This window comes from Vanellus vanellus (genome assembly GCF_965231255.1).
Source record: "Vanellus vanellus genome assembly, chromosome: 2".
NCBI classification, from domain to species: domain Eukaryota; kingdom Metazoa; phylum Chordata; class Aves; order Charadriiformes; family Charadriidae; genus Vanellus; species Vanellus vanellus.
Window position 1 is genome coordinate 35881733 of NC_138906.1, and position 27979 is coordinate 35909711.

At 41.7% G+C, this 27979-nt stretch overlaps 1 protein-coding gene across 1 annotated transcript; it reads left to right on the forward strand.

The window, feature by feature from the left end:
- Nucleotides 1–1814: 1814 nt before the first annotated feature.
- SP4 (Sp4 transcription factor) lies at nt 1815–27969 on the forward strand (the record flags this gene model as incomplete). The annotated part of the gene is made up of 5 exons (XM_082479041.1): nt 1815–1895; nt 2409–3963; nt 23292–23520; nt 23749–23948; nt 27722–27969. 5 exons carry the CDS (start codon nt 1815–1817, stop codon nt 27967–27969), a joined length of 2313 nt encoding a protein of 770 aa, XP_082335167.1.
- Between the last annotated feature and the right edge of the window lie 10 nt (nt 27970–27979).

Below are 27979 nucleotides of genomic sequence, written 5' to 3' on the forward strand. Positions count from 1 at the left end.
AGCCAGTTCCCGCGTCCCCCGCCCCCGGCTGCGGGAAATATCCCCAGCAGGTGTGGAAGAAATCCCTGGGCCGCCCTTCCCCCCGCCTCCCGCCGAGCAGGCAGAGGGCTGGCTCGGAAGGCTGTCACAAAGGAGTAACGGGGGGGGGGGGGGAGGGTAGGCCCTGCCTTCCATATGGAAACCATAGGGGTCTCTCCTCCTCCCTCTCCGGCCGGGGAGGGGGGCAGGACGGGGGGCGTATGCGCCGAGGGAGGGGGCCGCGCCTCAGGGGGGGAAGCAGCGGCGCGGCTTCCCGCGCGCTGTCAATTACGAGCGCGCGAGACGGGCAGGCGCCAACCCGGTTGGCCAGCGCCGGGCGTGGGCCCCGCCCTCCCTTCGCCGGATTCGCGCCCGCCCGCCGTCAATTAGCGCCCCCGAGCCGCGGGCGGGGGCCGACGGGCAGCCCAGGGGCGAGGGCTCCGGCTGGGCCCCGCCTTCCCCCTCGCGCTGTCAAGAGCGGCGCGAGCGCGGGAACCGCGGCCGCCCCCGCCCCGAAGCGCGCGCGCCTCGCTGGCCACGCCCCCTCTCGCCCGGCCAGAAGACGAGGAGGAGGAGGAAGACGAGGGCCCTGGGCCTGCCCCGCTGCCTGCCGGGGCCGGGCTCGCTGGGCGCCGCGTCCCGCCCCCGCCCCGCCTCCCTCCTCCTCCTCCGCCGCCACCGCCTCCGGCGTGGGGAGCCGGGCTGAGGCGGAGCGGGGCGGCCGAGAGGCTGGCGGCTGGGCTCGGTTTCCTGCTCGGTGGGCGTCAGCCGGGCCCCGGAGGGCCCCGCCCCCGCCGCCGCTCGCCCTGCTGCCCGCCTCCCTGCCCGCCCGGCCCGGCCCCGCAGCTGTCAGTCAAGGCGGCGGGCTGAGGCCGGCGGCGGCGGCGGGCGGAGAGAGAGGCAGCTACGCCACAGCCCAGCGGCGGCCATTCGTGGAAAAATAGGCCGTCCCGCTCCTCCCAGCTCCGGCTGCGACCGGCCTTCTCCCCGCTACCCCCACCCCACCCTCCGCCTCCTCCTCCTCCTTCTCCTCCCCCCTAGAGCGGCGCCTCAGCGGGGCATTAATGCGGGATGAGCGGTATGTAACCCCCTCCCTCTCTCCCTCCTGTGCACACCCCTCCCTCCCTCCGCTCCTCCCTCCACCCTTCATCCCCCCCTCTATCCCGCCCTCCCGGGTTCCCCCTTTTTCTCCCCCGCTTCTCCCCCCCCCCCCCCCCCCCTTCTTACCCCGCGCTTCTCTTTGCTGCCCCTCCGCCCATCCGCGCTGCTTTCCTCTCATGCCCCCTTTCTTCTCTTCCTCCCCTGCCTGCCCCTCCGACTTGCCTCCTCCGTGCCTCCCTCCTCCATTCCCCCTTTCTTCGCTAACCCTCCCTCCTGTGCACATCCCTCCCTCCTTCATTCCTCTTTTTCCTCCCTCTTTCCCTCCCATGCACAACCCTCCTCCTGCCCCCTAAAGCATCGACGGCCACTCAGTGGCCGTCGATGCTTTAGGGGGCAGGAGGAGGAGGAGGGTTGTGGGTGGTTTTTTTCCTGCCGTCTCCGGGAGAGGAAACCAAACCTCCCCTTTCTGGGTGTTAACTCTCCAGCCCCCATGGGTTGGGTTTCAAACCACGTTTCTTAGGACTCGTTCTTTTGTAATAATGATTTGCGCTGTTGTTTTTATGAAGAGGTAAAAGCGACGGGCTGGGAACCGAAAAGGATACATGCTCGTAGGTTTTGTTATTGTATAAATGAAGGTGAATAATTAACCTGTTACACTTGATATTTTTTTTGCAGATCAAAAGAAGGAGGAAACTATGCCCACAGAGGGAGAGAAGTCTCCCGAGGCAGAAAATAACAACAATAATAATAAAAAAGGGAAAACTGGAGGCTCACAGGTAAAGCACACACACCCGAATAGGGGAGTGCCCAAACTATTAGCATTTAAAATGAAATGTTCAGCTAACAGCATTTCTTGCTAAGGGCATCTTTCTTTGGGTTGGATGAAACGTAGTTGGTTGGGTGCAATATTTTTACTGTCTGGACATGTGTTTTTTTGGTTTTTTGGTTTTTTTTTTTTATTATTTATTGCATTTTGCAGTGATCAGCTGCAATAGAAGCATTTTTATTTTTATTTTCTTTATTTTAGGGGGGAAAGATTGGATTGAGGATACAGTTGAGGTCCCAGCTGTCACGTATTCATTGATAATTGAGGGTCTTATTTTTACAGATTATTTACAGAAATAGATACTTCCTTTTTCAGAGCTGTATCACTAGTCTCTATGCAGAAGCACTGTTTGGTTTTGTTTTTTTTTTTTTCTGCTTCCTGTGTGAACCTTCATGCTTACTTCTGATGGTTCACACTCATGCTTTTCTCCTGAATCTGTTCTGTTTTCTCTCTCTCCGGATAGGATTCTCAGCCTTCTCCTCTGGCTTTGCTAGCAGCCACTTGCAGCAAAATAGGAACTCCTGGTGAGAATCAAGGAACTGGACAGCAGCAGATTATTATAGATCCAAATCAAGGTTTGGTGCAGCTTCAGAATCAGCCACAGCAGTTAGAATTGGTAACAACTCAGCTTGCTGGAAATGCTTGGCAGCTTGTTGCCGCTGCTCCTTCTGCTTCAAAAGAAAATAATGTTGCTCAACAAGGATCTTCTGTTGCCTCAAGTGCAGCAAGTCCCTCCAGCAGTAACAATGGAAGTACATCTCCTTCAAAAACCAAGTCTGGCAGTTCTTCTGCAACAACCCCTGGACAATTCCAAGTCATTCAAGTACAAAATCCAAGCGGTAGTGTCCAATACCAAGTGATCCCACAGATCCAGACAACAGAAGGTCAACAACTTCAAATCAATCCCTCTAATGCTACTGGTCTTCAAGACCTACAGGGTCAAATTCAGCTTATTCCTGCGGGGAATAATCAAGCTATTCTCACAGCTGCAAATAGGACAGCTTCGGGGAATGTTATTGCTCAGAACCTAGCAAATCAGACAGTTCCAGTCCAAATTAGGCCTGGTGTTTCCATACCACTGCAACTGCAGACTATTCCTGGTACTCAGGCACAAGTTGTAACGACGTTACCTATAAACATTGGTGGGGTAACCCTGGCATTGCCTGTGATAAACAGCGTGGCAGCTGGAGGAGGTTCGGGTCAAGTTGGCCAGTCTACTGAGAGTGGAGTTTCCAACGGAAATCAGCTAGCATCTACGCCTGTCACTTCTGCCTCTGTTAGTACAATGCCAGAGTCTCCTTCATCATCTTCCACCGCTACGACCACCGCCTCAACATCTCTAACGAGCAGTGACACCCTAGTAAGCTCTGCAGAAACAGGCCAGTACACAAGCACAGCAGGCAGCAGTTCAGAGCAGACAACTGAAGAACCCCAAACCGCTACAGACTCTGAAGCCCAGAGCTCTAGTCAGCTTCAGTCCAATGGACTACAGAATGTCCAGGATCAGTCGGGTTCCCTTCAGCAGGTCCAAATCGTAGGTCAGCCTATTCTGCAGCAGATACAGATCCAGCAGCCTCAGCAGCAGATTATTCAGGCCATTCCTCCACAGTCGTTTCAGCTCCAGTCAGGGCAGACTATACAGACCATCCAGCAGCAGCCTTTGCAGAACGTTCAGCTGCAGGCAGTGAGTCCAACTCAGGTGCTCATCAGGGCTCCAACTTTAACGCCATCAGGTCAGATCAGCTGGCAAACTGTACAGGTCCAGAATCTGCAAAGCCTTTCAAATCTTCAAGTTCAAAATGCTGGGTTACCCCAACAGCTAACCATTACCCCTGTGTCTTCAAGTGGTGGCACAACCATTGCCCAGATTGCACCAGTGGCTGTTGCTGGTACCCCCATCACTCTGAATGCTGCCCAGCTTGCGTCAGTACCTAATCTTCAAACAGTTAGTGTTGCCAACCTGGGTGCTGCAGGTGTTCAAGTTCAAGGAGTTCCTGTTACCATTACCAGTGTTGCGGGTGAGTGGTCTGACAAAGTTTTGGGTTTGTTTTGTTTTGGTGGGGTTTTTGTTGTTTGGGTTTTTTTATTTATTATGGTAAGAGTACCAGACAGTTTAAAATTAGTACTCTTTCAGGGTTTTCTGTAATAAACATTAGACCCTTAACTGTGAGGAAATACCTTATTGCTAAAATCCAGGTTTTAAAATAGCTGACACTTCTAAACATTGAGCTAGTATCACCAGTTGCGTCAATTGAAATGGAACTGTTTCTATTTGATAAACTATCCTCAAATGATCTTGTTCTCCATCTTATTAAAGACTTGTAGGCTTCAGGAGTGAACTTGAGACTTTACTGTTGGAGCTCTCCTATGTTTAAAAAACAACAACAAAAAGCTTTTTCTAACCAAGCAGTACTCCTAATCTCTGCATGGAGGATGTAGGATGAGAAAAGTGACAGTATGTGAACTGGGATATCTTGTGCCATGGCATGTGTTTGTATGGAACTCTTTGTTGCATTCTGCACTAGCTCCTAAAGTTGTTTCCTTAAAAGTTTGAGTTCTGCAAAGAGATTGAGTGGAATAAGGTATGTTTGTGCACAGTATAGTTCCTGTGACTTGTCCTTTAAAAAAAAAAACAAACAAAAAACAAACAAACAACTGGTAACTGTACCTCAGTACTTGCTGATGAACTTTTGATATGTATTATGAAATGCCTGTTTGGTTATGCTGGTCTAATAGTTGGGAAAGGAACTCTTGAAAGGCTCGGCTCTAGGCTGGATAACAGAGCTTAGTTCTAAAGTAAATTCTGTGCAAGGTCTATGCAGTGCCTTAGAAGGGCAACTCTATGTGTAAAACTTGCAAACTTTTAACATGTCAGGTAAAACTTGATTTAGGGGTTCTCTCTGCTAGTTTGATAACTGCTTACATGAGCTTGGTTTTTTATTTTGTACAAATAAAAGTCTTCTGTTGTGGTAGTTACAATAAACTCTTGTCTTAAGAGCAACCTAACTATAGAGACAGTTTTTAGTATAAGAAGGAAAGGTATACAGTAAGAAAAAAACTCACGTTTGACTGCTGTCCAGTCTGCATAAACAAATGTTAGTTTGATATTGACTCTTAATCTGTCTTTTTTTTTTTTTTTTTTTTATAGTTGTGTGCTAAGATGAGAAATGTTTAACTGGGCAAAGGATTGTTCCCTTTAGTTGAAACATTTTTGAGGAGGCTAAACATAGTTGATAATAAGAAATTTGTCATTGGGAGAATTTAATCTGCTGTGGTACTCTTGAGCACTCAATGGCAGGTTGAAATACTAAGAGCTGGGTTGGATGCACTAAACCTGGCTTACTTAAGGAGTGTTACAGAAATGTTAATCTGAGTAATCAGAATTAAAATCTTGACCTTGTGTTTAGCTGTAATGGTTCAAAAAGAAGTTTCAGTTAGCTGGAGCTGACCAGCCGCTACAGTATCTTGTGGTCCAATTTGCCTTGGAATTTTTTTTTTTTCTTGATGGGAAGGTGGTAGTTGACTACTGTCGTTAGACAGAATTTCCTACTTTAGTAGGGAATTCTGCTTGGCAACAGCCTATGAAGGCTTCCAAGATTTGGACGTGCAGGAAGAACCTTTCTGCATGCAGTTTTTTCTCTGCTTGCTGATGGTGTACAACTGTTTAGTACACACTAATAGGTATTAGAATAAGAGATTCTGAATATCATCTTGCTCAGTTATCTTGACTGCACCTCTGCTTGCATGTGATGTCTGGAAAATAAAGGGATTGAGATTTGTAACAGGATGAAAGAAAGGGAATGAGTCATAAGTATGATCCTGGAGAAGCCCAGCCTTTGTCATACAGGGTTCATACATTAATTGAACTTAAGCTTTGTGACCATTGAATTCCCCTCCACATTTTTTTTCTTTCTTTTTTTTTTAAATCCAGGTAGGCCTTATGTCTGTTTCTGTAGCACTTAAAATTTTATGCTAGCAGCAGTGAATCCTCTGACCTCTTCTCCATTCCTTTGTATATAAGGTACTATTTCTGTTTCCTAAAGCTTGAGGTTCTGGAGAAAGAATAAACTTTGAGAATGTGAGTTATTAGTTATAATGTCTTTCTCTTATTTATCTCTACTTCTCTCCTGTGAAACTTCCTGATGCTACACTTTGGGAATGGGAGATGTGGTAGCATGGAAAGGAAGGTGAAGAGCATGATGTGCAGTCCTTAGTGCTACATTAAGTATTCAAGGAAAGAATGGTTATGAAATAGAAAATTACAAACATGCTAAAATCTAAACTTTGCTTGGCACTTATAAGGGATAAGCTGTCTTGATGAGAGCTATTAACTTCCTCAGAATTACTGTTTTTTATTTGAAATGGGTTTTTTGCTATTATTGTTACAGGAAACCTAAAAAAAAAAAGTAAACTGCTCAGTTACCTCAACATCTGCAGACTGGTATTTCCATTGTTTTTCTACAGTACCTAAGCTTGTCAGTGTGAAGTCTCTTGTACATTAATCAAACTCTTCAGAAGTGGATAATTTACTACAAATGACCAGTAGAAGTAGGTGTTAGAAGTCAGCCGTATGGAAGATGTCCAGAAAGTGTCAGGGAAAAGACCAAGTGAAGGACTTATCCCATGCATTGATTTGGGTGCTCTAACTTTGTTAGGAAAATAAAGTTACTTTGTCCTTCAAGCAAACCCAACTGATCAAGCCAGCTGAGTTTCAGGGGGAAAAAAAACCACAACACAATAAGTGTTTGTCTGAAATAACTGTTTATTTGTGTTGTATTTCTGTTCCATAAACATTGATTTTCCTAGTTATTTCTACAATGGGGTAATTTAGGTAACTTTTCTTAGTTTTTCAATAATAAATGAAATAATAAAGCAACACAACTCTAAATAATTAACTGCAAATAACAAAAATTCTTAGCTTAATTTTTTTATGGAAATGTTAAGCTATAGAACTATTTTGGGAAAGTCTCTTTTTTTGGTCAGATAGATTCTAAATTCCAAAAGAGACAAATTTCACATTGGGAAGAAAAATATATTAACATCTTCAAGTAAACATTAATTTTGGTCTGCTTTTTATAACCTTTGTTACTCAAAGTCTCTGGTCCCAAGGTGTGTAGGCTCTACTGTAAACCAAGCAAGAAGAATAAGTCTGTCTGGTTTGGGTTGGTTTGTTTGTTTGTTTATTTGTTTTTTGTTGTCGTTGTGTTTTTCAGTTAAAAGTTCAAACCTTGCTCTTGGTAAGTATCACACTTTGGGTTGTGTGTGGTCAAAAAGCAGGGTAAAGCACAGAAGTTCTCAGAGTGTTTTACTTTCTGGCCTGAGGAAGAACTCATTCAATATCAATGATGTAGAGAAAAATTACTTTTTTACTGTGAGAGTGACTGAGCACTGGTGCAGGTTGCTTGGGGAGAATGTGGGCTCTCCATCTTTGGAGATATTGAGAAACTGTCTGGACACGGTCCTGGACAACCTGGACAACTAGGTGGCCCTGGTTGAGCAGAGTGGTTGGACCAGATGACCTCCAGAGGTCCCTTCCAATCTACACCACCTTGATTCTGTGAAATTTTGCTGAAACGATGTATGAAGTGTCAGTCAAAGGAGTAATTATATGGACAGAAGAAAGCTGAATAAGAAGATAGAAACTAAGTATCTGAGCCTTAAAGACAGATCTTCAAACAATTACTTTAAGAGCTAATCAAACAACAGACTATATAAAAGCAACCGAGTTTACTTGAACGTGCAGGGATCTGCAAATACCTGCCCTGCTTTGAGATCGGTACCTGTCATGGCCTTTAAGCAGGACAGCAAGCTAATTCTGTGCAAAGTAAACTGCATTTCTTCTGTGCTGTGTGAATTGTTGTTTTATACATGATTCTCTGTGGAATGGGATAGCCTTAATGTTAATAGGTGGTGACTTCCTGAACATAGCCCCTGTGAGCCTGGGGACAAACAGGTACGGCACAGTTCCCTTACCTTTTTTTCAAGGCTTCTGCTGTGATAGTTGTAGATGCAAATTGAAAAGAATCTGGTCCAGTCCTGTCCCGTCCCCACATCCCCTTCTTAAAACAAGGTATCCTTTGCCTTTTTAAAGCTTATTTTCAGGCCCTTTTATTTGTCCAGATGTGTTAATTGAAAACTTAAATGACTCTGTGGAAGAAATTTGTTTTAGTACTAGATGGTTCTAAGAAAAATATATAGTTCATAAAGCCATTTCTTTTTGGTGGGCTGTTTTTTTTTTTTCCCTCAACACATTTGGCTTGGAGTATACTTGTTTTAGGAATAACACAGAATGTGAACATTTGTGGATGCTTAAAGAATATGGGGTGAGGTAAAACAGACCAGTTAATCTGTAATAAATGCTGAGTATTAATGGCTTCCCTGTAAAAGTTTTGTGTTCTGCTGGTAGGATTTCTTTCACTGGAGCCCTCAGAAGAGGTCACAAACTTTTTTCTGAACTTGTTCATTGTTTTTGCTGACAGTGGGAATCTAGTGGTGGTGATGGATATTATGTCTTTTCAGAATAATTCCACGTTTCTTATGCGAAAATAATAGGTCAGACTTGTACCTACCTTAATTATACACCTTGAAGTAATTTTGTTACATCACGTTGAAAGTGTTTGTCCCATACGAAAGTGTATGAGAGACTTCTGTTTTAAAAATAGCGAAAAATATTACTTGCATATTATGTGTACTTAGTCCAAGCTTTATTAGTTGCTTTACACAAAAGTCACCAGATTCCATCGCCTTGCAACTCAAGTTCAAGCCATTTTGTTAAAGACGAGTGGTGACATGGCCTGAATTATGGAGAACTTGGAGTTAATCCACCAAAATAACCTGGAGAAATGACTTTTGTTCAGTGGAACAGTCTGTTGCCTGGCAATACTGGAACTTGAGAGTTTTAAGCCTTTTGCAGGGATGTGCTGTGGACTCTAAAACATTTATTAATGACAATGAGGACTAATACCAAGAATTCTTATTGGGGCACTCTAAAAACATAATGAACCTTACCCTTCTGTTTCATACTCTATAGTAATACGAGTTACTAAGGCATTTGTGTCTTTGACTAGCTACTTTCATTGCACTGGTATTGGTAGCTATGCAATTTGTCAGTATGTCCAGGTCTCCTCCTGCTTTCTTGTGCTTTTCCTCATTTGACTGCATCCAACTTCATTCTGTCTTCAAAGCTTTCTCTTCCCTTTCCTTCTTTAGTAACTCTTATTGTATAGCAGTCATCCATTTTATGACTTGCTGTTCAAAGACTGAAGTCGTTATTTAGATATTACTGTCATTCTGGTTCAAACTTTGCAGAGGAGTACTCAGGAATAGCGACTGGAAAAAGGGGACATCACACCCATTTCTAAAAAGGGTAAAAAGGAAGAACCTGGGCACTACCAACCAGTCAGCCCCACCTCTGTGCCTGGTAAGATCATGGAACAAATCCTCCTAGAAGCTGTGTTAAGGCATATGGGTGACAAAGAGGTGATTAGAGACAGCCAACATGGCTTCACAAAGGGCAAATTGTGCCTGACTGCTGCGGCGGACTTCTACTATGGAGTGACTGTGGTGGTAGGTAAGGAAAGAGCAGCTGATATAATCTACCATGACTTTGACACAGTCCCATTCAATAAATAGCCTTGGAGAGATACAGGTTTTATGGATGGACTATTAGATGGATAAGGAATTGACTGGATGGCTGCATTCAAAGAGTTGTTGTAAATTGCTTAGTCTCCGAATGGAGGTCAGTAATCAGTGGTGTCCCTTAGGGGTCTATATTGTGACCTGTACTGTTCAATATCTTTATTAATGACAGAGTGGGAATGAGCACACCCTCAGCAAGTTTGCAGATGACACCAAGCTGAATGGTGCAGTTGACATGCCTGAGGGACAGGTTGCTATGCAGAGGGACATGGACAGGCTTGAGAAGTGGGCACACATGAACCTCATGAGGTTCAACAAGTGCAAGGTCCTGCACCTGTGTTGGGGCAGTCCCCAATATCAATACAGACTGGGTGATGAATGGATTGAGAGCAGCCCTGTAGAGAAAGACTTGGGGGTACTGGTGGATGAAAAGCTGGATATGAGCTGGCAACTGCGCATGTAGCCCAAAAAACTGACTGTATCCTGGGCTGCATGAAAAGCTGCAAAAAAAGGAGTGAGGCCAGCAGGTCAAGGCAGGTGATCTTCTCTTTCTCTGCTCTTGTGAGACCCCACATGGAGTACTAGGTCCGGTTCTGGGGTCCACAGTAGAAGACAGACGTGGACCTGTTGGAGTGGGTCTAGAGGAGGGCCGTTAAAATGATCAGAGGTCTGGAACATGTCTCCTAGGAAGAAAGGCTGAGAGAATTGGGGTTGTTCAGACAGGTGAAGAGAAGACTCTGGGGGCACCTTATTGCAACCCTTCAATATACAAAGGGAGCTTATAAGAAAGAATGAGAGATTTTTTAGCAAGGCTTGCCTGTAGTCACAGGGCAAAAGGCAGCAGTTTTAAATTGAAGAAGGGTAGGGTTAGATTGGATATAAGGAAGAAATTCTTTACTGTGAGGGTGGTGAGACACTGGAATTATCCAGAGAAGTTATGGATGCCACATCCCTGGAAGTGTTCAAGGCCAGGTTGGACAGGGCCGTAAGCAACCTGTTCTAGTGGAAGGTGTCCCTGCCCAGAGCAGGGGGTTGGAACTAGGTGGTCTTTAAGGTCCCTTCCAACTCTAATCGTTCTGTGAATATAAGAGTCAAAAGTGTTTCTGACCCTGTCTGATGCTGACTGCAGGTGATACGTACAAGAATAATCTGCTCAGATGCTCTTCCCACCATTCAGTGATCTGGAGCTCAGATCTTCCTAATCCAGAAGTGTTTTTTTTTTTTTTTTTAATATTTAATAATTTTTGATGGATTTCTTTGCTTCAGTGAATTTGTCTTTTTTTGAGTCTGTAATTTTTTTACATGTTCAATTCTTGTCTGCAATAGATTGTCTTAATTGTTCTGTAAGACACATTTAATGTTCTCAAATTCCTGTTTTGTGAAAAATTAAATTATTTGATTCACCTTTATACCACTCACAGTCTTCTATTATATCTTATCACATATGCTAGTTATTGAGGGAGGGGAAGATGTTCAATCTGAAGTCACAGAGTATTACACTTGTGTTGTTGAATGAAAAAAAAATTCATTTTTATGATAACATGTAACCTGTGGGTCTTTCTGCTCATGTTAATGTAATAGTGAACACGTGCAAAACAGAACTCGGTGAGTTCTGTAACTAAGCAAGGAAGGGTGCCTGTAGGTTGTAACAAGGTGAAAAGGGGTTAAAATAGTATATACAAGTAAACTGGCAAATATAAATACCAAGGGTGGAAGTCAAAGGAGCTGAAGGATGGTGGTTGCGTGATTTTTTTTTTTTTTTTTTTTTTTTTTTTTTTTTTTAAGAACATCCAGTGTTTCCCTGGATGTTCATTGGCAAACAAGCTGCAGTGAATACCTTGAAAGAAACAAGCTGCAAGCTATGGAATCTGCAGTAAAAAGATAAGTACAAAGAACTGAGCTATTTCCACAAAAATACAAAAAAAACCACGGCAGTTCTTAGTTTTTTACTTCATAGTGTGTTACTTAGCATTCTGAGGGTGTAGTTGGGAGGAGTATAGAAATTTAGCATACTTTTTCCAAAGTCATGAAAGGTCACTTGCAACTGTTCTCAGGTTGCCTTGAGCTGAGAATTGTTGCCGAACCACAGTGTTCTAAATATTAAAGCTCTGGCATCCTTTTCAAATGCTTCAGGGTAATTATAGGAGAAGCATTTAGCTTTCTAATGACAGAATTGCATTGACTGTGGGATTTTCTTAAACTGAAATTCAAAATGTGGCAGAAACAGCTTAAGAACTGCTGTTGAAAACAAATGTTTGCCTTGAGGATGGTAGCTTAAAAATAAAGTATCAATAAACTGTTCCTGAACTTCATGCACAAGGAATGCGCAATCTACCTGTTCAGCTTAAATTGCCTATGGAGAATAACCTGGTTAAAAATGCCTCAGTAAACCAAGCTTTTTCTGCCTGGCCTGTGAGGAGCAAGGTGTGACTTCGTCATTACTTCGAGATAAAGTGGGAAGGGGAAGCTTTTCAAATACCACCTCTGCTCATAATTGTGAGGTGAAACAGGTTTCTAATGAGCCATTTCTAGTCTATTAACTGCAAGAATTAAACGTAAGTTCTTAAGTCTTCAAAGAAGAATGTTAGTAAAACTATATTTCCCTATTAGAGTATGTGGTCTTAAAAATGTTTCATCAGTACAGGTGTACTCTGAGAATATCAGGTTTTGCCAACCCCTTTCTTGTTCCTGTTGTCAGAAATCAGAGCATATAGAGCAGGAAATGAACTGGCTGAACTTTCTTGGCCAGAAACTGGCAAGCAAGCAAACTGAGTGATACTACACATCTTCATCAGCCTGTTGGTATTTTTTTAAGAGTGCTTAGATCTGCACAAAGCCAACCTTCTTGTTCTTCCATTACAACCTGGGGTGGTGGTGTGGTGAGAAGCATATTCAAAAATCTGATTTCAGTAACTTCCTCAGTGTAACTTAAATTATGGAGTACTTAGCTTCATATGATTTTGGTACTGGTGGACAAGATTAACAGTAAGAATTGATTTATGTATTAAAAATGTTTAATGGCAATGGTGATTATTGAAAAATCTAACTATATGTGGAATGGGATGTTGTATTCTAAGGGGAATGTTAATTTCAAGTGTAAATATCATTGAAAAACAGCTACATTTTTTAATGGACGGTGACTTTTAATGGCTAATTTAGTTAATAAAAGTTGTGTTATTCATATGCTGTAGTAGAGTAGCTTTGGAAGTAGTCAGGACTGCATAATGAAATGTAATTTTTACAATGAATATGTTCCTCTTGTCATGATGCTTTCGCCAAGACAATAGCTCTGGACATCTGTAATCTCTTGAGAAATGCAGCATCTCAGCACACGCTTAGGTTCTTTTGGGCTATGGTTATATGGATTTCCATATGCGTCTGTTCTTAAGAATGGAGTTTCGAGTGATGTTTTATACTACTGACAGTGTCTAACAGTCATCTACCTTAATCAGCTGGTTATTGGTAAACCATGTTGTCCCAACATGCGTAATTATTCTTAATAGACTAGCAGTCTAGTATCATTTTGTTGTAAAGAGAAAATGATCAGTTAATATCCTCCTGCCAAAACGAACTTGGGATACGCGTTAGGTACAAGTCTGACTTTTCTTAATTACAGAGTAGTTTCAAGTGATGATGTGACCGCTTTTTCTTTGAGCAAAATACTCAAGTCTAAGAAATATGGGCCTTGGTTATCTTATTTCTTTGGTCATTAGGAAGTAACTCTGACTAAAACATCATGCTCTTCAGTTTATTCTGAGCCAAAAAGGGAGATTAAGCTTACTATTTTATGGGGATAACAGTGTTGCAGAAGGAGCTGGCAGAACTTCCAAGGGTTTGGATCCTGGAGATTTACTTGCCCCTTCTTCTGTGATTATATAATAGGTAGATCTGTTGGTCCTTGCCTGATGAAGGCTGTAATAAAGTTACAGTTTTTACATATTTAATAAATTAGTTTTTGTATTGGTTAACCTATGCACCCATAGGCTGTTAAAAACCAAGGCTTGTGTCTTGTGTTTAGCCTTACTGTAAAAGGTCTTTACAAATGTTTTATGAATCTTATTTTTCCCTGATAACTTTTAATCACCTTGCCAGTGTTTTTTTTTATTATGAATAAATTATCAACTGCTATACAACTTAACCTAGTTTTAAAGTTAGCTATCTTTTCTGTTGAGAACATTTTCAATGTGTACCTGTTAACTAATCCCTCCTGTGCACAGAGTTGTATTTATTTTTATCTTGATCAATATAAAGATAACATTTCATATTTCCAAAAAGTTTACTTCAAGGACGCTTGTGAACCTTCTAGCCAAGCGTAAAATATGTAAGCTAGCTAAACTGTAGTAGAAAAACCCCACAAAACCCAACCGAAAAAAGCCCCACTCCTCCCCCCCAAAAAAAGCAAACAGGGTACTGGAAACTTAGCTCGCATTTTTTAATGTCAGCCTCATTCTGTCCTTTCAAGATTAGGCTATTATTATTTCCATGATAATATACAGAAGTTGAACTGAGATGCTGAAAAACAGGCTTTCTGAGACCACTATTTTGTTTTCCATATGGCAGAAGTGTATAAGGTAGGTATTTAATATTTTTTTTTAATTGTTACAGTTTGTCAGATACTGAGCTTCTCTAATCAGACTGTAGACACCAGCAGTCAACAAGTCTCTTTCTAGTCCTGTCCCCATTTCAGAGTTAAGGGGAAGAGCTGAAAAAAAGAACTGGGCCGAGTTCTGTTCTGGCTATAAGCTGTAGAATAACCTGAGAGCTGGAGTGGGGTGATGGGGTAGATGGAGATGTTCACTAAAAGTAAACTTAAAAACCTACATTTCTTAGATCTACTGCTAGTTTCCATGCAGTGCATCTGACATTCTGTAGCACAGTTGGTGCTTGAGTTTTCAGTTATCTATTTGCTCTAAGCTTTGGTACTCGGGGAACTGCTTGTGTTTATCTGGAGAGAAGTGTTCTTGAGCACTCTTCCCAAATATACTTTTCTTTTTCACTGTTCTTTCAATGACGATGAAAATCAGGGTTTTTTGTTATACTACTGCCTTAGCAGTAGTATAGCAAGTTATTTTTCCTGATTCCAACTCCTTTAGAATACATAATAAATTGACCATATTATATTTCCTTTTGAAGCCACAGCATCCAGAACAACCAGAGGCATTGCCTTGTTTTGACTGAAACCTCTACTTGGTTGTGCAAGACTAAATTTTTATGAAACTGTATCTCTGGTTGATTTTCGTAGGATCACAGATTGGTTAGAGTTGGAAGGGATGTTAAAGATCATCTAGTTCCATCATCCCTGCTATCACCTCCCTCAGCCTGCTCCCTGCCATGGGTAGGGGCTCCTGCCACTAGATCAGGTTACTCAAAGCCCCATCCAACATGGCCTTGAACGCTTCCAGGAATGGGGCACCCACAACTTCTCTGGGCAACCTGTTCCAGTGTCTCGCTACCCTCAGAGTAAAGAATTTCTTCTTAATATCTAATCTAAATCTACCCTCTGTCAGTTTAAAACAGTTACCCCCTGTCCTATCACTACACTCCCTGATAAAGATTTCCTCTCTGCCTTTCCTGTGGGCCCTCTTTAAGTACTGAAAGGCTGTTCTAAGGTCTCCCTGGAGCCTTCTCCAGGCTGAACAACCACAACTCTCTCAGCGTGTCTTCACAGGAGCGGTGCCTCAGCCCTCTGATCATCTTTGTGTCCCTCCTCTGGACTCGCTCCAACAGGTCCATGTCCTTCTTGTGTTGGGGGCCCCGAAGCTGGATGCAGTACTCCAGGTGGGGTCGCATGAGAGTGGAGTACAGTGGGAGAACCACCTCCCTTGACCTACTGGCCTTTTAATACAGCCCAGGATGCAGTTGGCTTTCTGGAGTGCGAGCACACATTGTTTTTTTTATGTTGTTCCTGTATAGGTCTTTCTGTGTTGTATTTGTGATGGCTCTTTCCTATGTGCAATAAAATAAAACTGGCTTTTGGTTTAATGGAAGATACTACCAGCTGAGAAAACTTATTTTCTGTCTCAAAGTACTGAAGTGACTTCAGGTTGTCCTAAAGCACCTGGGTAAACCTTATGTTTTTGAAAAGTCATTAAAGTGCCTTCATGAAATTTCTTGGGCATCGTTTTGTCTTTGTGTTGCCAGCCAGTAAGATTCTTGCACAAAGGAAAAAGACTTCAGTATTTTTAAGGGTTTTAAACACCTTAACTTACTTTTTACTGCCTTAAATCTTGTGCTTTTAAGTGGTGGTTTTCACAGAAGTTAAGCTTAATTAAGATGCTGCTCAGTAATTTTTGAACACACTGAGCCATTTTACATAAGAGGCTTTTGGAGGAGAGGCTAAAATGTTCTTACAAATCTTGTAAAAGTTGGCAACAGGCAAAAGATAGAAACTTGTTGTAATGTCCCTGTAGGAGGTAGAAAAGGCAGATGTCTAGTTGATGCTGCAGTTTGCACTGGAAACTTTCTGCTTGTAGGGGTATCTAGACACAATGCTGTGCTGTGATAACCCAAATTTCTTTTAGTAGTTGGGTGGATCCAGTTCCCCACTCTACTCCAAACTTCTTCTCTACAGAATGTATGGGTCCTTTGCATGATCCCTTGTACAGTTTCTGTTCTGGGTAATTTTCCTCGTCATGTATTGTTTCTTCATAAATCTTTATCAACCACTGCTTCAGGGAATTATCTGTGTACCAGTTAAGTAGCACCAAATCACATCATCTTTGTGTAAATCCTGAAACTCAGTGTTGTCTTCACATATGTTTAATTTCAAGACATGATTTTCATTTCATTTTTCAGCATGAAACCTCCTTTCTAGTAGATTCTGTTTGGAAAAAAAAAAAATCTCTGACTAAACTATTGCCTTTTTAAAAAAAATAAATTAAATCTTGGCTAATGTTTATCACAGAATCACACAAAGTAAATTATCTGTCATTGTGGAGAAAGAATGTTAGAGTGAAGAATGTTTGCAAGGTGACCGCAATTGGGATATGCAGAGGAATGGGAGATGAGAACCCTCTTTTCCCACGTTGCTTTGCATCAGTATGTTGTTGAACGGGTGAGCTGCTGCATCAGCTCCAATGTTTGTAAAGCTTTGGAACTCTACAGGTTGTCATTAACTTTACGTAGCCATCCTGTAGTAATATACATTGAATTATGGATGTCAGTTGCAACCTTCTCTTTCATTTTTACTATAATCAGTTGGACAAACTTTCTGGTTTGCAACATTAGCCGCTCTGGCTATAGGTATGTTTTGCAAAGCGTTCCTCGGATTTTGTAGTAAGCTGCGTGTCACTGAGAGATACCTCTATGTGATTAACACTGTCATCTTTTTGACTGCTGAATGCTGGTTGCACAACAGCAACAGGAAATCTATACAAATTGTTCTGGGGAACTAAGTACCAGAAACTAGAAGTGTCCTTGTCCTAGTCTTAAATTTCTCTTCCTTCCCAGATCCGTTTTCTAAAGCTTGGCTCCCGTGATTTCTGTGGATCATTAAAGTGAAGTCCTTTTCTTTACTTTCTGCCCTATTTATCTCAAAGAGTAGTTTTTCATGCTTTCTACTTCAGGTGAACACGAACAGTGTGATAGGAACGCAGGTGCAATGTGTAGTAAAAGGAAACTTGTTCTGACTTGTGATGGATGGCCAAGCCTAGTAATCATGATCTTCAGTCGTCAACCACTCTGTAGGAAAGTACTTCCTAGGTACCATGCATTAGCTTTCTTTAATCATCTAGGTGGTGTTATGGGAATTATTATTTTGCAAATTAGCTTTGAGGCCTAAAATTGATTGAGAGAGATATATATTATTTGGCTTCATAGTGATTAAGGTTGTTGAGTTTTCTTGCATGAATGTGTTACAGACTCATGTATAAGTGTATATGAGTTGTAACTGCTAAGATGCAGTTTTACTGCAAAATTCAAAAGCTAAGTGGTGCTGAGCAACAAAGGATGTGGAATCCTTTATCTTGATAATCCTGTATCTTATGATAATAAGTAATACATTTACTTAACTGCTTAAGTAGGATAGATCAGTGACTAAAATCATGCAGGTTCCTCTATTTGAGGAGCTTTAAAAATTTCTATAATGTTCTTCTTAATTAAATTCAGTCATAATCATATATGCAATATTGCAGTGGACGAGAGTCTTATTGCACTTGATTTGCAAAATAAATACCATATCAGGTTGCCTTATTGTTTGCATGTTGTCCTGTGGTCAAATAAACAGTTACTATCCAAAAGAAAGAGAGAACTTAGGCCTGAGAGAAAATGAAATGCAATGGAGTAGTTGGTGTCAGTGTTATTTTATACACTAACATTTTGTTGTAACTAAACATTGTAACCTGGCAGCATGTACAATAAAGTTAAGTCATGCACAAGTTCAGTGGTGATTTTGTTAAGAATGTTTCACAGTTTCAGGAAATCACTATTAAAGAAATCATGGGAACTTAACAAAAACTTGTTGTCTTCTAAGAGCTGGTGTAAATGTGTGGTCACTGCTTTGACAACTCGTATATAATAACATAGATGAACTGAAGTGTGACTTTGTTCCCTTATGTAATGTTTAGACCTCTGTCTAACATCTGTGTTGAAATATGAGAGCTCTTGTTACTGAAAGGTTTGTTTATGAATGATGAAGTATAGTGCTATCAGGTCTTGTGGTTTGGAGTATGTCAGGAAGAAGTAATGTCAAGTGATCTCATGATTGTAGCAGAATTTTTGGGAGGCTTTAAATGGCATTTTTATGTCACTAGTAAGAAGTCATATGGATTATGTTTAATAGGTCCTTCTTTTTTTTCCTCCATCTAGAAAGTGTTAGGAGATAATTCTGTTCCTGTATGGATAACATTATCTCAGCCAGGTGTTTTCAAAATAAGCAGGGTTTGTTTCAAACGAAAAGCTAATTTGTGTCTAGATCCTCTCTATTGAAAAATCCTAATTTTTATAAACTTCTAGAAGTTGCCCCAATTTATTTTTGTAGGCTGCTGACAAACTCATATCCAGTTAAGTTTTCTCAGTATCTTTTCTTCAGTAAACTTGACTTAAGAAATAATGAAATTCCTTTATCTTCCCTTAATAAGTATAAATGATGTAAAAGTTAAAGCCCTTAGTGATCCATAGTGGATTCCAGTATATAGTTTAAAAAAATCAAAATCCCATACAACTCAAGGCTATTGCAGGCTCACTTTGAGATTTAGACGATGGCATCTTCTGTCAGTTGTTTTGTGGAAATTTTCTGATTTTTCTTCAAGATAAAAGAATTTTCAACTGGTCTAAAATACATTCATTTTACTCTCAAAGAACAAGAATGATGAATTTTATGTTTAACAACTTCAAAATGAGAATAGGTGCATTTCTTAGTCCTGTATGCTACTAGTGTGCTAGCTTGTTGGAATGCTCTTTCAGGAGTTCAAAACAGAAATTAAATCCAGGAATTACTTTATTGAACTTCCCAGTGTTTTCTGATAACAGTAAATCTCTGGCAAATAATATTTATCATATATGTGTGCTTCCTTCAGTTACTCTTCTACCTCAAAAAGTAGAGATTTGCTTATTGAATGTTGTGGCCTGAATCTTTAAATAAGGCTGTTTGTCTGATATTTTGAGAGTTTCGGAACCTTCTGTTCTGAATTTAGTAAGTGGAATACAAGGGAAGGGAGTTTAAAATAACAACTCTGTGAGATTAGTTTAAAGAAGAAAATCAACATTCACATTAGAAAATGTAATAACTTTGTTAACGCTATCTAAACAGCAGTCATTTAATTACTGTTTGACTGAAACCATATGGTAACGTAATTGTCTGCTTGAGACCTTACTTTTGGCATTTTCTCTTTTGTATTTTTATTGTGACCTTTATGGTTATTGTGAAGAATTTCTACTCGGATGTATCGCTGTATTATGCTCAATAAATAGATTAAGGTTGTAGCTCAGTAGTGTGTATCCTATACTCCAAGGTACACATGGTCCTCACATGGGGGAGGGAGAGTTCGGAGCAGAAGTATTTGTCAACAGTGGTACTCAATATTCTGAAGAAGTATTAGAAAGTCCTTGTGTGGTTGGCAGTCTCATGACTTAAGAGACTGAAAGTTGGTTCATATTGAAGCAGCACAGTATATCAGATTTTTAGAAATGCTGAACAGTCTTCCCCATAAATGTGTATTGGTCAGATCCAGCAAGAGTTATGTGCTGGACATTTATCACTCTAGCACTAATCATGGAGTGAAAAATTGAGTCTTCCTCCTCAGGGTTCAAGTGCCTCAGTTTACATCTTACTTGGAAAGCCGTGGTCTGGCAGCCTTGGGGAAAATTGCATTGAAACTAATATCAACTCAAGAAAATCAGAGAGAAAGGGAAAATTGAGAGAAAATTATGCTCTTCAGCTGTGTTCTGACCACAGACTTGTTAGGTGCCAGGACTTTATTTCTCAAATAGGACTTTCTGACATGGATGGAGTCATCCCTCTACCAGACTGTAGCAACAAAGGATAATTCTTACTAATGTACTTGAAAATGTGACCGCCAGTGAAAATAGCATAAGAGGCTGCAGTAGGTGTGGCCGTTATGGCTGTTACATCTTTAACTTTTGCAGTAACCATTTGTAGACTCATCATTTATAGTGCTGCTCTGTGAATTAAAGGAGTTTGCACCTTGGGTATGTTTAACAGACAGAAGAGCAGTTTGTGTTCTGCAAAAGACTACAAGCTGAGCAAGTTCTTCCTGTTAATTTACCTTTGGCTAACCAAAATCTGCAGCTGGTTTTCCACACAAGCAATCACATTATCATGTTTAGGTGAGCCTTAGATATGACAAAAATGATCAGCCACCTTTGACTCTGGCTACTTGTAGCACTCTGTCAGCACTTCAGCAGCTTAGCAGCCTGACAAGGACTTGCCCCTGGACTAGCACTTCCTTTGGAAGCTCTTGTATCCACTTCTGCCACTGTTAGACCCAAGTAGATATTACTATTTACATTTACACCACAGTGTTCTCCTCACCCTATCATACTCTCCCTCAAGGATTTTAATCAGTGCTTTTCTTACCCATTAGAATATGGGAAATAAATTTATTTTCAGTATAGAGCTATTCTGAAAAGAAAGACTTTGTTCTGTCCTAGACGTATGGAGGCTCTGCACTCAAGATTAAGCCAGTGATTCTTTTTCTATGGTTCCTCTGCTGCAAATACCAGACTCTTTTTAGAACTTTTTTGTTTGTTGTTGTTTTAGTATCTGTCTGTCCAACAGCAAGTGGGATTCAAACATTCTCTCTTCTGGGTTTGTCCTTGTTCTTTTCAGAGAACTGAAAGTACTTAGCATCTGTCAATATTTGTGGCCTGCTTAAGAAAACAAGGAATTTGTGTTTATTCATATCTAGGCAGATCAGGTGCAAGTTCCAGACAGAAACCAAGAGAGATAACTGGGAAAATTTGGTCAGTGCTTCTGGTGAAAATAACCTGGTACTGATACAGGCACAAGACAGACTTATTCTATTTCCTGTAGCCAACAGTGGCCTGTTAGAGGACAATCAAGTCACTTTGGGCAGTTCTCTGCATATCCTTTAGTCCTAACCTATCTGTGTGTATGTGGTGGTTTTACGTGATGAGTGTTAAGTTTCATCTATGGCTGTTCTCGTACAAGAAAACATATATTGCTCCTTAGCAATCATGTGAATGAAGTAGTCGTTATCCCTTTCTGTATTGTATATGAACTCACTTGGTATATAGGCAGTTTAGACTTCAGAGAGAGTGTTCTCAGTCTTATCCCTATTGATGGTGTCTGTTATGGATGCTTGAGAAGTAAGTTGGAGTACCCATTTGAATCTGAATTGTATTACCCCCAAGGGATTTCTAAGTTTTGAATTAATGCTTCAATACTGAGGACTTTCAAGTCTTAAAATATTATAGTCTATTCTAAGGAATTCTGGTTGGTCATTACACTCTCTCAATGAGTAGGTAGTATACCCTCTTAATTCCCACGTGTATGAAGGCATTGAATTTTTGAAAATGGCAGCATCTAATGATATTTTGTCCCATTCCTGTTACTGGCAGGACTGGCGTTCAGTGTTGTCAGATTGCAGCTGGAAGTAATGTCTCTGTCAGATTTAGTTTGTCACGTTACTTTCTTAGACAGTGTAGTACTAACTTTTAAAGCAAACATAACATTACCCTGCTGCTCAAGAAACTACACTTCTTACCTGTATTGGAATAGTCTTTATTTTGCTTTAATTTCAAGACAGTAATACTGATTTCTTTTGATCAAGAAAGCAAATGAGATCAATGAACTTATGCAATGAAACTAAATTCTTAATTCATTAGTTCAATCTTAGAATTCCATTTCATTCAGTCAGTCTGCTTTTCCAGTCTTAGTGAAAACATACTCCCTTCTGCAAAACAGAATTACAGAATATCTCAAGTTGGAACGGACCCATAAAGATCATCGACTCCAACTCCCTGCTTCTCGCAGGTCTACCTAAAACTAAACCATATGACTAAGAGCGTCATCCAGATGCTCCTTGAACTCTGACAGGCTTGGTGCCATGTCCACTTTCTTGGGGACCCTATTCCAGTGACCAACCACCATGTCAGTGAAGAATCTTTAGCTAATGTCCAACCTGAACTTCCCTTGGCACAGCTTCATACCATTTCCATGTGTCCTATGGCTGGTAGAGATCAGCACCTTCCCCTGTGCTGCCCCTCTTGAGGAAGCTGTAGACTGCAATGTGGTCATCCCTCAGACTTCTCTTCTCCAAGGTGAACAAGCCAAGTGACCTCAGCTGCTCCCTGTAAGTCTTGCCCTCAAGACCTTTCACCATCTTGGTCACTCTCCTTTGGACACATTCTAATAGTCTGATGTCCCTCTTATATTGAGGAGCCCAAAACTGCACACAATACTCAAGGTAGGGCCGCACCAGTGCAGTGTAGAGTGGGACAGTCACCTCCCTCGACCAGCTGGCTATGCTGTGTTTGATGCACCCCAGGACATGGTTGGCCCTTTTGGCTGCCAGGGCACACTGGTGACTCTCATTCAACTTGACATCAACCCAGACCCCCCAGATCTCTTTCTGTGGGGCTGCTCTCCAGCCTCTCGCCCCCCAGTTTGTATGTATAACTAGGATTACCCTGTCCCAGGTGGAGAATCCTGAAAAAAAACAAACCCACAACCTAACAACAAAGCTCTAGCATGCTAGCTTCTTCAAGTCTAGTCCTACAACATTTCTTTTTCTTTGTGAAAGTTCCTTTGTGCCTCAGTGTTGATTCAGGACAGATTGTAGGAGAAGTGACAATTCAGTATGTGCCATAAATCAGCTTTTAAAATTAGCTAATTGTAGTTTTCTGAATGTAGGTATGTTTTCAAGGGTTATTAGAGAGACATTAATTGGCAATAGATTTAAAAATCTATTTGTGTAAGATTTTGTTTAATGTTTTCTCATTTGTCTCAGCTTTTGAGAAAAAGAAAACATTTCTTAAATTAGTTCACGTTTCATAGTCAGTAATTTGTAGTCTTGTACTGTTCTAATAACAAATTACATTAAACAGGGCTATCTAAGCTAGCAGGTAAGTCCTCTGATATTGCTTCAGGAAAATGGCTGGATTTAATAGTTGTTTTGTAGCTTCCCTTAACTTCAGGTGGATTTTTGTTCTATAAAACATATAAAGTTTGTGTGTTTCACTTATTGAAATGACTAATAAAATGTTAAAACACTTTCTTATTTTACAGGTCAACAGCAAGGACAGGATGGAGTAAAAGTACAGCAAGCCACAATAGCTCCTGTTACTGTAGCAGTAGGTGGCATTGCTAATGCAGCAATTGGTGCTGTTAGTCCTGATCAGATAACACAAGTGCAGCTGCAACAGGCTCAACAAGCTTCTGACCAGGAAGTGCAACCTGGCAAGAGATTGAGAAGAGTTGCCTGCTCGTGTCCTAATTGCAGAGAGGGAGAAGGAAGGTAAATGTAAATTTTATCAGTACATATTTAGGCTCCTTATCAGTTTGCCTCATTTGGGCATGAGATTTTCTTATCTGCCTATGTTTTTTAGTGCTTTCTATTAGAAAGTATGTTCATATATTTATTTTTAGGCAGACAATTGTAATTGTATTAGCATGAAATATTTTTCCTAATAGTTGGTAATATTTAGAATATAATTACCTACCTGTTTAAATTTGATCTTTTCAGAGGCAGCAATGAGCCAGGAAAAAAGAAACAACATATCTGCCATATTGAAGGATGTGGAAAAGTTTATGGCAAGACATCTCATCTTCGAGCCCATCTGCGCTGGCATACTGGTGAAAGACCATTTGTATGCAACTGGATTTTTTGTGGCAAGCGATTTACAAGGAGCGATGAGTTACAAAGACATAGAAGAACCCACACAGGTTGGTCAGCCCTCTTTGTATGCATAGTAAAGCCAGTCTGAATCATAGTGGCCATGGTTAAACAGTGATATTAAAGATCTCACTTATTAGGTCCTCTGAAAACTACTTTTAAATGTAAATAAAGTAGCTTTAAAACAGAGTAAGAGGTAGATTTCAGTGTTCGTCAGTGTGAGCTGATTGTGATATCAAATAAATAAAATGAGATCTGTTCAAACTGTTCTTCTGTACCTGTGCTAGAAAAAAGAGACTGTTTCATAACAGATAGCTGATGTGCATTAGCTAATGAATGCCTGATCTAAATTTCACAAATTTTCTTGAGCATGTAGATGAGGGTAGGTTTAGATTAGATATTAGGAAGAAATTCTTTAGTCTGAGCATGGTGAGACACTGGAACAGGTTGCCCAGGGAAGTTGTGGGTGGCCCATCCCTGGAAGTGTTCAGGGCCAGGTTGGATGGGGCTTTGAATAACCTGATCTAGTGGGAGGTGTCCGTGCCCATGGCAGGGGGGTTGGAACTAGATGATCTTTAAGGTCCCTTCCAACCCAAACCATTCTGTGATAGGATTCTGTGTAGGATTGGCCATGGACCAAGATTGTAATTTCCTCAATGGACTAGTTCGGTCCTTAAGAAACTTATTAACCTAGTCCATACATCAAATTTCATCTTCTTGGGAAGCTTCTTGGAGTTTCAAGTGAGAACTAATAAAGCAAGTTCTCCTTACAGTTCAAACTGGAAAGGTGGACCTTTTAGAAATTGAAAATTTTATCAGCCTTCATATTTCTAGCCCCAAGAAGGTTCCCCTCCCCACCAACTTCTAGCATCAGAAGATAGCACTCAATAAGTCTAAGCGCTAATTACATTTGAATAGTGACAGGACTTTTTAGTATAGTGAATTAGGACTGACTGGGGATGTGAAGACTGGGGGCAGCCTTGGCTGCAGTGACCACGATATGATGGAGTTCAGGATCCTGCATGGAAGAAGCAGAGCAATAAGTAGAATTACAACCCTGAACTTCAGGAGAGCTAACTTTGGCCTTTTCAAAGACCTACTTGGAGGAATCCCATGGGTTAGGTCTGTGGAAGGCAGAGAGATCCAAGAGAGCTGGTTAGTATTCAAGCACCACTTCCTCCAAGCTCAAGAACGGTGCATTCCTCTGAGTAAGAAACAAAGCAAAGGAGGCAGGAGACCTGCATGGATGAGCAAGGAGCTTCTGGAAAAACTCAAATGGAAGAAGGAAGTTTACAGAAAGTAGAAAGGAACTGGCCACTTGGGAGGAATATAGGAACATTGTCAGAGTATGCAGAGATGCAATGAGGAAGGCTAAGGCCCACTTGGAATTAAATCTGACAAGGAGTGCTTCTTCGAGTACATCAGTAGCAAAAGGAAGACTAGGGAAAATGTCCCGCTGCCGAATGAGGTGAGTGCCCTAGTGATGGAGGGTGCAGAGAAGGCAGAGTTACTGAATGCTTTATTTGCTTCGGTCTTTACTGCTAAGGCCAGCCCCCAGGAATCCCAAACCCGGGAGGTAAAAGAAAAAGTCTAGAGAAAGGAAGACTTTCCCTTGGTTGAGGAGGACCATGTTAGAGATCATTTAAGCAAACTCGACACCCACAAATCCATGGGCCCTGATGGGATGCACCCACGACTGCTGAGGGGGGCTGGCAGATGTTATTGCTAAGCCGCTGTCCATCATCTTTGAAAGGTCATGGAGAACAGGAGAGCTGCCTGAGGGCTGGAGAAAAGCCAATGTCATTCCAGCCTTCAAAAAGGGCAAGAAGGAAGACCCAGGAAACTACAGGCCAGTCAGCCTCACCTCCATCCCTGGAAAGGTGATGGAATAGCTCATTCTGGATGTCATCTTTAAGCATGTGGAGGAAAAGGTTATTGGGAGTGGTCAATATAGATTCACCAAGGGGAAATTGTGCTTGACCAATCTGATAGCCTTCTATGATGGCATGACTGGCAGGGTAGATGAGGTAGGAGAGCAGTGGATGTTGTCTGCATTAACTTTAGCAACGCTTTTGACACTGTCTCCCATAACATCTTCATAGGTAAGCTTAGGAAGTGTGGGTTAGATGAGTGCTCAGTGAGGTAGACTGAGAACTGGCTGAATGGCAGAGCTCAGAGGGTTGTGATCAGCGGCGCGGAGTCTAGTTGGAGGTCTGTAACTAGTGGTGTTCCCCAGGGGTCAATACTGGCTCCAGTCTTACTCAACATACCCATCAATGACCTGGATGAGGGGACAGAGTGTGCCCTCAGCAAGTTTGCTGATGATACGAAACTGGGAGGAGTGGCTGGCACACCAGAAGGCTGTGCTGCCATTCAGCAAGACCTGGACATGCTAGAGAGTTGGGTGGAGAGGAGCCTGATGAAGTTCAACAAAGGCAAGAGTAGGGTCCTGTTCCTAGTGGGGAATAACCCCATGCACCAGTACACGTTAGGGTTTGACCTGCTGGAAAGCAGCTCTGTGAAGAAGAACCTGGGAGTCCTGGTGGACAAGTTGACCATGAGCCAGCAATGTGCCCTTATGGCCAAGAGGGACAAGGGTCTCCTGGTATGCATTAAAAAGAGCATGGCCAGCAGGTCGAGGGAGGCTATCCTCCCTCTGTACTCTGTCCTAGTGGGGCCACATCTGGAGTATTGTGTCCAGTTCTGGGCTCCTCAGTTCAAGAAAGACAGGGGCCTACTGGAGAGAGTCAAGCAGAGAGCTATGAAGATGATCTGGGGATTGGAGCGTCTCTCTTATGAGGAAAGGCTGAGCGATCACTGTCTGTTTAGCCTGGAGAAGAGAAGACTGAGAGAGGATCTCATCAATGCTTATAAATATCTAAAGGGAGGGTGTCAAGAGGATCACAGAACTGTAGAATCATAGAATGGTTTAGGTTGGAAAGGACCTTGAAGATCATAGAGTTCCAACCCCCCTTGCCATAGACAGGGACACCTCCCACTAGACCAGGTTGCCCAAGGCCATGTCCAGCCTGGCCTTGAACACCTCCAGGGATGGGGCCTCAACAACTTCTCTGGGCAACCTGTTCCAGTGCCTTACCACCCTCAAAGTGAAAAACTTCTTCCTAATGTTTAATCTGAACCTGCCCTCTTCCAGTTTAAAGCCATTCCCCCTCGTCCTATCACTACATGCCCTAGTAAAGAAGTCCTTCCCCAGCTCTCCTGTAGGCCCCCTTTAGGTACTGGAAGGACGCAATAAGATCTCAGAACCCACGTAGACATGATCCTGTGCAACCTGCTGTAGGTGAACCTGCTTTATTAGGGAGGGTAGACTAGATGATCTCTAGAGATCGCTTCCAACCCCTACCATTCTGTGAATCTGTGAATTTATCTCTCTTCACGTAGATTTCATACATCCTTATGGAGCTTTGGGATTTGTGTTTCCAAATTCCCTTCTCATAACTAATCTAAATAACAAAAAAGTTGTCTTAAAAAATTCTATCAAGTAGTTCTTTCAGTGTGTTTACTGCTCCTACTCTGTAAGCTTTATAGAAGTTTATGAAAGTTCTCTGGTGACCTGAAAGTCAAGCTTCTCACCAGATAATCGCAGCATAGCAAGTATTTGTTGAGAACATTTTAGTAGTGGAGTGTGGATTGCCAAAAGCCTGTGACCTGGAAAACAGACAGGTAGAGAAGAAAACATTGTATATCCTTTCAACGACAGTTCAAATGTTGAATAAAAAAGGGTCAGATTCAAATGATCAAGCAGAAAGTGTTCAGTGCTCTCTTTCAGTAACATTTTGGTTTTGTTCTTCTTTTAAAAAAGGTGAAAAGAGATTTGAGTGCCCAGAATGTTCTAAAAGGTTTATGCGAAGTGACCATCTCTCAAAACATGTCAAAACTCATCAGAACAAGAAGGGTGGTGGAACGGCCCTTGCTATCGTTACCTCAGGAGAACTGGACTCTTCAGTTACTGAGGTTCTTGGTTCTCCAAGAATTGTCACTGTTGCTGCCATTTCTCAAGATTCAAACCCAGCAACCCCTAATGTTTCAACAAACATGGAAGAATTCTGAAAGGATCATT